At 38.0% G+C, this 12,539-nt stretch overlaps 1 protein-coding gene across 5 annotated transcripts in view; it reads right to left on the reverse strand.

Moving 5' to 3' along the window:
• Window positions 1-487: 487 nt before the first annotated feature.
• Window positions 488-12,539, reverse strand: part of TLE4 (TLE family member 4, transcriptional corepressor) — a 162,813-nt gene continuing 150,761 nt past the window's right edge. For 4 of the 5 annotated variants that reach the window (XM_043976252.1, XM_043976251.1, XM_043976253.1 and 1 more), the window contains 6 exons: window positions 8,508-8,757; window positions 6,961-7,208; window positions 4,725-4,872; window positions 4,069-4,219; window positions 3,651-3,727; window positions 488-2,235 (listed from right to left, as the gene is read on the reverse strand). In XM_043976252.1, the coding sequence (XP_043832187.1) occupies window positions 2,128-2,235; window positions 3,651-3,727; window positions 4,069-4,219; window positions 4,725-4,872; window positions 6,961-7,208; window positions 8,508-8,757 (982 nt within the window). In that variant the 3' untranslated portion in view covers window positions 488-2,127. The remainder of the gene's footprint in view (window positions 2,236-3,650; window positions 3,728-4,068; window positions 4,220-4,724; window positions 4,873-6,960; window positions 7,209-8,507; window positions 8,758-12,539) is intronic. The other variant, XR_006354093.1, reaches the window with a different exon arrangement.

Raw genomic sequence — 12,539 nt, forward strand, 5'->3', positions numbered from 1 at the left:
TTCAGAACTTTCTCTGCACTTAATTGGGTGAGGGAATCTCAGAGCTTAAGGGAGATGCCTAGAATCTGAAACCATGTCTTCCCGACTGTGAGGCTGGCTCTTTGTCCATGAGTTCCTTTTGAAAAGGTGCTATTATTCCTATTTTCCAGACGAAGAAACAGTGACTCAGATATTTCAAGACTTGCCCAAGGTTGTAGAGCTAAAACGCCATTAGGTATTTTGGTAGTGAAGCTTTTAATTAATCTAAAGACACTCAATAAAAGTTTATTGGTGAGGGTGGTTGAAAATAGCTCTTCTCACTAATGATGATTAAGAAATTAAAAATTTGCACTACTTTTGCTTGATTGTAGCCAATCACTTAATGCCCAACAGAAGGCTTGACTTTAGATACCAGCTGTGCAAATTCCAAGAGTAAAAAATGTTAAAACAAGTACCTTCCCTCACCCGCCGACCCAATAAAGGAATTTAGAAAAATAAGCATCCTAGAAGTTATTTATGTTTAATGCTTAAAAGTCTGAATGCACAAACAATATTCTACCATTATAGAAGTACTGGTGGTCAATACAATGCATTAGAACTATGTACAATGCACAGTTTAGTATCAAAATCTTTCTACACTGTAGAGTATTACGAAACTGTCAATGACATCAAACACAATGCACTTAAGACACCATTTTTTTTCTGCTACCACATTTGGAACTTCAATGAATAGTCCATTTCAATTTGCAGCATCAACCCATTTCTAGTATGAAATTAAGTAATTTTCTACCTATACGATAAAGTTTATCTACACGGTTCTTTTGATTTTGATCCATAGCAGCAAAGGCACTGTACATCAGCAGATCCACAGACTTAAAAGATTTATAAAGCATTCAAACAAATAATAATAATAATTAATAATAATAATAATAAAAAAGGAGTCACAGATCATGGTTTAACAGCAACAACAACAACAACATAAAAAGGTAACACAATGTCTCTGGTATGATGGCACAACACAGCCTTGTGTCTATTCCAGGGACATCCAACTGAGACATGGAAAGAACCGATGGCCAATAGAGCAAGTCCTCATCTCAAGTGAGAGCCCATTCTTCCTGTTCTTCGGGAGGAGGGCTTTTTCAAATCCTCCCTCCTCTCTTGTCCTCTTTGTCAAAAGCTTGGCTTACACAGTGGTAGGAATTCCTTTCCTACAGCTGTGCACCTGTGCAGTTCCCAAACAACATGCGAAATGTTTTCCATAATCTCTTGTAACCACAAAATTGCCCAAAGATGCACATCTCCCCTTTTCAAAGAAATGTGGCAAAAATATCCAGGAGGGATTAAGTTGTCTCTTTGAGGCCAATTTACTGTTCATCTTTCTATAATACAAAAAAAAAAATTAAAAAAAAAAGTTATATAGTGACCATTGCCTGGTCAATGAAACTAATAAAAAGAAAGTTCTAAAAATAGCAACCAGTTCTGAAGTGGTTCCTAAGCCTTCAGGTATCTAAAAGGGTGGCATTCTTTGAACATATTTTACTGAGCTAGAAGCCAAACTTTCCTAATTAACCAAAATGCATATGGCATTAGTTAGAAATTTCTCTTTATTTAGTTGGATTTCCAAAATTTGTTTTTGTTTTTTTTAAAAGAAAAAGAAGCATATTGCTTCTTGTTGATATTAAACATTCAATGTCTTCGTATAGCTACCAGTCTATGATTACAACAATTTCTAACTGGTCATTTTAAAGGTTTTTTGCCCTCCCCTGCCAAAACAAAAAAGGGGATATCAAAGTACAACGCACCTTTATTACCAAGGCGGGAGCAGACAGCTTTATTTAGTCAGTTCATTGTTAGAAAGCCTTCTTTAAACAAAATAAATATATTACAGATATAATACATAATTAAAGATTCAGTTCACTGTTAAGTATGCTTATTCCGAGTTCTTCCAAGTAGATATTTCAAGATTTGGTATCACAGGTTCTTAATGAGCATTCACAATTCAATAGCAAGGAGGAAGTGAGGGGAGGGGAGGGAATCAACTCCACAACTGCGAGGAACATTTTAAATCCTTGGCTTGGGAAGGAAAAAAAAAAGGATTATACAGCAAAGTGCTACAAGGAGAAGTCCGGCTTGCATTAAGATTTGTCCTCAATAAATAACTTCATAGACTGTTGCCTTCTTATCCCCAGAGCCAGTGACAATATACTTATCATCCACAGAGATGTCACAACTAAGCACCGATGAGGATTCTTTGGACTAGGAAAGAAACATATAAAAAGAAATATAAATACTCAAAAAACATTAAAGTTATAAACCTTTAAAATAAGTAAAAATGAAAGTATCACCTCCCATTTTAAAAGCTAATCATAAAACATAATGAAGAAATGTAATGTTTCTTGCACAGTAGATAAAGGGCCAGTCTCAGAGCCAGGATGCACTAGGTTTAAGTCTTGCCTCTGGCCCATACTTGGCTGTGTGACCCTAGGGAAGTTGCTTAGCCTTGTTTACTAGGTGCTAGTTTCTTAAATTGTGGGTCAAGACCACATATGAGGTCACGTAACTGAATATGGGGGTTGTGAAAAATTTGGCAACAGTAAAAAGTTATATATATATATTTTATGTATATACCTATACACCTAGGGTCACATAAACATTTCCCAGGCAAAAAGGGGTCACAAGTGGAAAAAAATCTATAAAGCCCTGCCCTAAGCAATGGTCTAAGATGATAAACTGCAGAGAAAGGAGGTACCTAGATCGATAGAGGTGACTTCTAGTCTAGTGCCTATCTCTAGATTAATTAACAATAATGATGATGGTAATTCTTCAACAACAAAATGATATAATAAAAATAAAATAATATTATCCCCATTTTAGAGACAAGGGAACTAGGGCTCAGAGGGCCTAACTCACTTGTCCATGATTATGTGGCTGGTGTTATAGCAGAGATTCATACATATCTCTGTCAAGTCTAGTTTTTTGTGAATTATGCCAAACTGACTTTACTACAGGTGATTCACAGGAAATAGGGAATGTCAAGAAGACTGAGATAGGGAGTAGACTTGTGATTTCATAGATACTGGTAACTCCTCGGTGAAGAAATTCCCTGTATTACTGAGGATTAGTACTTTCTCTGCAATTTACAGTTTTAAACAGTTGCCTAGAATAATGAGGTTAAGTGACTTGCCCAGGGTCACAGTCAAATAGGATAATAGATATTTCAGCAATTAAACAGTAAATATTTATTAGGTATCTATGATAATATGCACAGCATGAAACATCATTGTACCACTATAATTTTTCAAACCAATTACTAATACTTTAAATGGAACAATATCACTCTAACTTCAAATAGTAGTTGGGACTAGATGACCTTTAAAGATAACCTTAAAAGTTAATAAGGGGCAGCTAGGTGGTGCAGTGGATAGAGCACCGGCCCTGGATTCAGGAGGACCTGAGTTCAAATACGACCTCAGACACTTGACTCTTACTAGCTGTGTGACCTTGGGCAAGTCACTTAACCCTCACTGCCCCCCCAACACACACACACACACACACACAAAAAAAAAAAAGTTAATAAATTCAATGATTAATAAGAAACAAATCAGCTATCTTCATACAATTCCATCCCAAATGTGTTTAAAAAAATGTAGGGGTTAAGCATCATGAAATACCTGGAATATACTGGCGCCATAAGGGGTTCTCCACGCATTGAGCAGATTATCCTTTCCAGTGCTTACAAACCATTTTCCTACAATCAGGTCATTTAAAAGATCAGAGTTAATGCCTCTGAATCAGAATTCAAGTTAACCAAAAATGAACAGAAAACTTCACTCACAGAGCAGTAAGAATTATTTGAAGAGAAGTCATCTAATTTACAATTTACTGAATAAAAATTCCTTTCATCTCAAACAGAGAAAAACTCACAAAGTTAAAAGCAGAGAGATGTGAATATAGTCACATTCAAATTCAAACAAGAGAACCCATTTCATACATGTAAAGGTTAGGCTTAAAAGAAGTAAACTCAGAGATGCCCCACCCCTGCAACCCCAACCTGGCCAGAAAAGAAATGATGCACAGAGGACTGCTTACCACAGTGAGCAAACTTAAGTGACAACACACAGCTCTCGTGAAGGTGTAACTGGTATTTGTCTGGCTTGGTGACGTGTAGCACCTCTACATTACTGTTCTCCATCCCCACTGCAAGCCATTCTCCAGTGGGACAATATCCCAGAGAGAAGATCTAATATTAAAATAGTACATAGAATCAAAAAATCATGTGACTGGCCTTGAATACTTTAATTTTAACCTAAAAAGATAACCCAATCTCATCTAGGTACAGTACTCCAATTATGAGAAAAATCAAGACTAATTAAACAAGAGAAAAAAAATCCTCAAATGAATATGTACTGTGAACATAATCTTCACAATGTATTCTATCAGTATAGTTAGCTTTAATTGATTAAAAAAACCCACTATATAGTAATGCTCTTCAAAACTAACAAAAGCTAAAAAAAACCTAATAAAAGCTGTCTAATGCTAAACAACCTTTAGTAAGACTTGAATGAGTAAACTTAGTTTAAAAAAATTTGAGTCCCTATTAATACCTAGTTAATTCAGAACCCCAAATTAACAGATGCACAGTGAATGATAACTCCAGAACTCGCCTTAATTTCTGCCTTTTCCAATTTCACCCAATTTAAAGAAAAATCAGAACTAATAAAATGTCAAAGGCCTTGAGATAGCACCTGCGATGTGAAGTCATGTTGCTGTAACTGCCGCCCTTCTCTCAGGTCCCAGGACCTGACCGTATTGTCCAAACCTCCCGTCCAGAGCTTGGTGCCATCATTCGAAATGTCAATACAGCTGGCTCCATCTGTGTGGCCCTGGAATTGCCTGAAAATGTCAAAAAGTGGGGGGAGAGGAGAGGAGAGGAGAGGAGAGGAGGAAAGAGTCTTTAACAATGAGGCAGCTTTAGATGGACTCAGTGTAGTGTTTTATTTCTGCATAAGCTCTGTCAGAAACTAGCTCTGTTGCCTTAGACAGTTAAATGTTATTACTTTATAATAATTACATATATTAAAAACATGATGAAGTTTGCTCCAAACTTCAATAAATGGCAAAGAATGGGTGCAGAATTTCCTATTTCACTTGGTTATTTTCCAAGACCTAGGTGGCTTCTGAGATCAACTAACAAAGAGAAAATTATCTTTAAATGGAATGAAAAACAAAAGAAAACTTACATCTACACTCAGATGATCTGTACAAATATTAAAACACAATAAACCCTATTCTCTCCCTATAACTTGGCACAAATGAGTATGCGTGAGGGGATGCAAGGCTAATTTTCCCCTCCAGAAATGGACAATCTGCCAAGAAGAGATACTGTGCTCTCTGTTGCCTAATTGTGTAACTCCAAAAGGCTACAAAAGTTAGTAGTGTAAGTGTTAGGCAGAGAAATTCAGAGTTGATCTACCCAGAAAGGCCATGCTCATTGAAAGTGAACACAGGCTATCGCCTCTTAACAGGCGGCACAAAGCACACTAGAGGCTACCCCCATTATTCTCTTTCACCTTCCTTCCAAAAGGCAAAGACTACAGAGAAGACCAGTGGGACAAAGCCAACAGTGGCAGTTCAGCTGAACAACTATACTGAATGCAATGCACCAAGGGGAAAAGAAAGGTAATTGTCATGCACTTGTAGTTATTTTGCTATAATTAATAATATTACATATAAACTGGTTCCAAATAGGTTCCATCTGAGTTTGTCCCCCATCCTTCATTTTGCCATCACTTTGACCCTCTACTCTTTATCTAGCTGCTGGACCTATGCATGGACCTTTTCACAGCATGGCACCATGGGGCAAAGACTGTATTGGAAATTAGGGAAAAATTAGGAGACGAGATTAAATGATCTCTAAAATCTCCTATACCTCTAAATTTATGAACCTATTATTCATTTGTTTTAAAATTATAATTATAGATGAGTGACTTTCCTTCATCCCCACTGCTGGCTCCAATAGGATAAAAATCAATCAAAATTAGATTTTGATTCTATTGCCATGCAAACTTGGTCATGTTGCTCAATATGTTTGGGCCCCCATTTCCTCATCTAGAAAAATTAGGAGACTAGATTAAATGATCTCCAAGATCTCCTCTACCTCTTAATTTTCATTTATTTTAAAATTATAATTATAGATGAGTGACTTTCCTTTACCCCCACTGCTGGCTCCAATAGGAACAAAATCAATCAAAATTAGTGATACATCAAAACACCTAGCATAGTGCCACCTATCCTGTGGGCTCTCATTAAATATATGGTGATAATGGTCATGGTGTCAATAAAGGATTGTGCCTCATGAAAACTTAATTGAAGCACAACTTGAATCCTAGTCCAGTGCACTAACCACTATTCTATGTTTAAAGGATATACAAAGAGATTACAAGCTATAGGAAACATATTAAAGTATCGGCATTGATGTGACTTCACTTTACATCCTGTATTCTGAATGAATAAAATGGAGAACCAAAATGCCTGATTTTATAAAGCAACAAGAATAGATGGAATTAGATTCTTCTTTTCTTCTGGCCTGCTAATGATGACATTCCAGACCACTTCTAGTTGTAGGGTTATGGGCAGCATGGGAAAGAGAGGAAAGCACATTTGATTTGGAGATCTGGGATCAAGGCCCTGCCTTAGCATTTTTTAGCCAAGTGACCTTGGGTAAGTCCTTCAACCCGAGTCACAGTTTCTAAATCTGTAAAACATGGATAAAAATACTTACAACTCCTCATTCTCACTGGGTTATTACGAGGAAAGAGTTTTATAAACTCAAGCACCATGTATGTAGGGCATTGGTATTAAACTGCTGTTACCATATCCATTATTTGTCCATTTGTCTATACAAAGCATTAAGAAAGAACTGTGGCCCATGGTGGCTAAGTGAGTTCTTCCCGCATTAGTAATCAGATCCTGCTGACCTACCTGACCAGTGTCTGGTTGTGCAGATCCCACACAGCGATGTTTCCATCACTGCAGCAGGAGAAGCAGACCTTGGAATCGGGGCTGATGGCCAGGGCATAGCAGGCAGGAGCTGAGGATGTCAGCTCAGCTTTGATGCGTGGGGTCGGAGCTGCCAGGTCCCAAATGGATAATGTACTAGCCTCCCCTCCAACAATCAGGGTGCGGCCGTCAGGGAGCAATCTGCAGGAACGGATGTAGTTATCTCTGTTCTGTGGAGACAGAAACCATCAAGAGATTACTCATGAGGAAAGGAAAACAGCATTAACATGAGAGCAGAGATCCATAAAAGTATTGTATTCCCTCCTGGTTTTAATGAGCCATTTATACTTATGACAATGATAAAGTGGATTAATGCCAGAAAATTACATGACATTAGGGAAGTATTTAAACTTGATCTACAGAATTTAGTACTGAGAGATATTTAATCTTAATTAGCATCAAAAAGCCAAGATCTAGACTAAACCCAGAACAATTAAAAGCTTTACATATTCAACAACTCACAAACTCACATAAGCTATTCATGCACACCAACATGTACATGTGCACACATACATACATATGAACTGTAAAACCCAAAACAGTGAAAACAGAAAATCATGTTCTATCATGCCAGTGCCTAGAAAGGACCCGCTTATTTCTTTCGGCCACAAAGGTATCAGGGCTTACAGACATTTGGAAATTTTCATTTCCATAGAATTGTTACCCGCCTAATATGCTGTATTGGTTTTGATTAAGCAGCACTTATACCAACAGGAGGTAAGACCTTATCAAAGATTGCTAAGACAGGGGCAGGAAAGTCTAGCCCGGCAAGATTTATGCTTGTTGAAAGGGGAAAAATATCTGTTCTCAAAATAACTTCAGGGCAAGTTTCAACCAAATGTCAATGAGAGAAAAACTAATGGGGTTTCAATCATGAGTTAAAAGTTATTGTCAAATGGCAAGACTAGAATACGGTGCTGCTGTTTCCTATTCAGCTAGTGTATTCAGGTACCCCCCCACACCCCCCCCAATCCTGTTACTTGAAATACTTCTACTTGCTTAACCTTCCTCTATCTAATCTAGCTTAAAAATGAAAGGATGTAAGAGTTTGGACTTTTGAGTATATATTTACATGTGCGTACACACGCAGAGACGCACACATAACTGGTTGGAACTATGTGGCTGCATGGACCATAAACAAAGTAAAAGGATTTTTTTTGCCAAATAAGGTAGAAACAAAGCCAATGTTCAGTTTTCCAGTTTTGGAAAAGTAAAACTTAAGGAGCAATAATGACCCCAAACTCATTGTCCTATCCTTTGATGAATACCATGTTGCTTCACTCACACATATAATTTATTCAGCTCAAATTGCTTCCTTATACTCAATTATTTTCTTTTTTTAAAATTTTATTTCTCCCCCCCCCACACCCGTTACATGGAAAGACAATTTTTAACATTAATTTTTAAAAAATTTGCAAATGCAATCATTTTGAAAGGCATTAGAGTTTTACTCAGCACTGACTGCTTACCAGACAGTCCAGCTGAGAGACTGGACTCTTATTTCCTGGGTGGCTGATGTCCCAGACTTTGACACATCCCTTCCCACCTGTGTACACGTGTCTCGTGGGGTTGCTGATAGTAACTGCACACACTACTTCTCCATGATTAAGGGTATTGATCTGACGAGCATGTCGAGGGATTCCGGGTCCAATGAGGGCATCGGGAGGAAAAGGTACAGGCTGCATCTGACCATCTGCACTAACGTGGAAGGAATATGCCCTAAAGAAGAGTGGAAATGAAGGAAAAGTTATTTACTGAACTGTTTGTTCCCTGTGCTGATGTAAGATGAGAAATGAGAGATAAAATGCTTCACATCATCTACAACCAAATAGCTGAGTGTGATTCAGACCCCAAATGCTTGGATGTTCTGTCATACCAATCACAGATATTTCCAAGTAACTGGTTAATAAAGAGTAATAGGAACAAAACAACCAGAAACTAAGGAGTTAAAATTCTCCAGAGCCCCCTGGTAAAATGGCAGATGAGTAAAAAATGGGACTTTTTCCCCCTTGACCTGACATGACAATCACAAATCCCAGTAATACCAAAAGGAATCTGAGCTCTCAGAAAAAATGCACTGCGTGACTGCCAAGAAGGCCCACCTGTGAATAACCTATCAACAGCTTCATCTCAAATTCATTTCCAGGGAAAACCCTCAGGTTGGGAAAGTGTTTGGCTCTAATATGTGACTTAACATAGAGCATCTCCTGCAATAGAATCTGTCTCTATTTTTAGGATGCTAAAGGCAGAGACAAGCATCAGCAAAGCAAAGGTAGTGAGGCAAGTGACTGTGACTAATTTCACATTCCTGGAGGGCAGAAGGAAAATTCAAAGGGCAAGTAAGCAGGAGGGTGATGGGGAGGGAACCAAGTTGGGTGAAAAGAGCATGGGTGTGAAGTCACCCTGACTGGGTCAATCAATGGAGTACGCTTTGTTTATGAAGCTGTTAAACCCTCGCTGGATGAAAGGCTCAGTAAGCGAGAATATCAGGACAGGCGTCCTTCTATTATCAACTAGCTAATGGTGGAAAGTATACTCCCTGCCTCTAGTATGGCCTCATGCCCATTGGTAACATGGTTGTTCTAATATTCAGCCATTACCAGACTTACCACCCTGATTTACTTTATCATGCACAAAAGATACAATCACAAATACCTCAGATGGTTGTTTTCTAGTAATTTAGCACATATAAGGTATCAGCCCTATTGGTTAAGATTACAAATTAGACTGTTCTTTAGCATGAATTGTGATTTATGCCGTTCACAGTTCGTAGGTTCTTAAATGGTATCTAAAGAGGCAGTTCCTCTCTGTTCCAGAACTCCACTCTGGGTGCTGTCAGGATGGATCGTTTACTTCTCTCTCCCTCATTGTGTCCTGTCCTGAAGGCACATTTCCCTGTTCTTATTAGAGTGAAGATTTGAGGCAGGAAGTACTCTGTGCACTATCGCCCTTGGGCCTGTGCCAGTCAGCGGGAGAGAGGGAATTTTCTCTTTCTCTATTAGTGAAGGCATCTAACAACACACACAGATGGAGACACTATATCCAGCAAGAAGCAGTTCAGAGTCAAGCAACTCAAGAAAGAGAAAAAAACCACACTCTACAGATGGACACAGACACAGAAAGCCTTTTAAGATTCAAGGCAGGAAGTAGCATAAAAGGAGCAAAAACACTGGCAGCAGAGAAGAGAGCTGATTATGAAATCAATAAAGAACTAGCCCTGGTAGTTGACATCAATCTTTGAAAAGGAATAGACCCAGGGAGGCCAACTGAATGATCTTCCCTGGGTAAGGCCCAGTGTGGGAATTTAGCTCACCTAATAATTAATTAAGAAAATGGAGAGTATTTGCTGTGAGATCTCTTTTCTCCCCTTTTCAAAATCTCAAAAGTCTTAAATGGATCCCTCACTCCTTCCTCTTTTACTCTGGTCTCTGATAAAGAAATGATCCTTTTCTGAACAAAGGACAACACCCTTCTACATGTAACTCTTTATCCCCTCTCTTTCTATCTTTTCCAGTAGATGGCTCCTCAAGTTATTCCTTCTCCCTTTAAGTCTTCAATCTATCTACAATTTTTTTTCCTGAAGCCTACAAAAATGCCCAAATTTCTCTCAACCCGGGAAAAAAAAGTTCAAAAGGCCAAACCATCCTATATTTTTTCCTTTTCATGGCAAAATTTCTTTAAAAAACCAAAAACAAAAAAACTATCAACAGTATCTACAATTCCTTTTCTTTCCTTCACTTCTCAAACCTTTGCATTCTGGCTTCATTCAACTGAAAATTCTTTCTCTAATGCGACAAAATGATCTCTTAATTGCCAAATCTAATGGACATTTTTTCAGTACCCATTCGTCTTGGCCTCTCTATTATTTGACAAAGCTGAACAGTGGTCAGAGGACACTCCTGCTCGCTCGCGCTCGCGTGCGCTCTCTCTCTCCCTCTCTCTCTCTCTCTCTCTCTCTCTGTTTTTGTGTCTCTTACTTGTATGTATGACTCAGTTCATTCTCCTTTTGCTGGATCATCATCAATATATCAAACAGTTGCCAGATTTTGTAATTTCTACATCTATAACAGGGGTCCTTAACCTGACGCCTGTACATTTAAAAAATATATTTTAATAAATATTTCAAGATAATTAGCTTATTTATAATCCTACATATTTTATTTTATGTATTTAAAACATCTCAAAAGAAGGGGTCCCTGGGCTTCACCAGACTGCCCAAGGAGTCTCTACACCACTTCCCTCTGTACTCGCATGCATATCACGGAAGACCAGGCATTCATCACCTTTCCCCTGCATTACTCTAATAGCCTTCTACTGGTATGCACTGTCTCTCCTCTCCTAACCATACTTCAAGGAGCTACCAAAATGATTTTCATATTGTGCACATTTTACTAGGTCACTCTTCTACTCAAATTGCAATCATTACCTATTGTCTCTGTGATCACATAGAAAGACACTGGTTTGGCCTTTAAAGCCATTTATCACTTGGCCCCATCCTACCTTTCCAACCTTATTATACATCTCCCCTTATGGCAATCTAGCCAAACCTGCCTTTTTGTTCCTCACATACTCCAGTGTCTGGTCTCTGTGCTTTTTACTAACTGTTGTTTATGCAAGGAAGGCACTTGCTCTGCCCCTCAGTCTCCAAGAATCCTTTGTTTCCTTCAAGAAAAAGTGCCCCTACAAACATTAAGAGTTTCCGCTCCCCCAACCGCCCACCCCCACTGCCCCAGGTTAGTGTCCTTCCAAAGTTTAACTTAGATATATTTATTTACGTGTATGTTGTATACTTCAGTAGAATGTATGATCCTTGAGGGCAAGGACTCTCTCATTTTTCTCTCTATTCCCAGAGCCTAGCACAGTGTATAGTAGACATTTAATAAATGACTTTTGATTGATGTATCCCTATTTAAATTTCATATTATTTAGGTTAAATCATCTGATCCAATCACTTCATATTAAAGATAAGAAAACTGAGGTCCAGAGAAGTTAAGTGAATTAGCCAAGATACACAACTAAGTAGGGGCAGAACTGGAATCCAGGTTTCTAGAGTCTGAAATACCACCCCTATACCCCACCCCCAGGAATTAATTGACTTCATTGATCTTTGTTGGGTTAGCAGTTACATCTTACTGGAGTCATTCTTCAAGAAAGATAGTTTTTAGATTAAGTTTTAAAAAATAGTAGAAGAAAAATTTTCCAAGTTTAGAATGTGTCTACTCAATTTTAAATAAGAATTTATTTGAATAGACTTACAGAACTCTCACCCACTAAAACATTACCAGGAGATTTAAGGAGTTAAGTAATTGTGAATAAAATATTGGCCCAACAAATCTAGCATCCAATTTCATGGTTCATCTTGTCTTATAACCAAACCATACCCATTTTCCTACCAGGCTTAATGACGTAAAATCACTTCCTGATAGTTTCAGATATACTTCGGGAATCCTCAAGACAATTTATAGTTTAAAAAATAAAATGAATTTTTAGATTTCAATGAA

The sequence above is a fragment of the Dromiciops gliroides genome, chromosome 1 (assembly GCF_019393635.1).
Source record: "Dromiciops gliroides isolate mDroGli1 chromosome 1, mDroGli1.pri, whole genome shotgun sequence".
In the NCBI taxonomy this organism is placed as follows: Eukaryota; Metazoa; Chordata; class Mammalia; order Microbiotheria; family Microbiotheriidae; genus Dromiciops; species Dromiciops gliroides.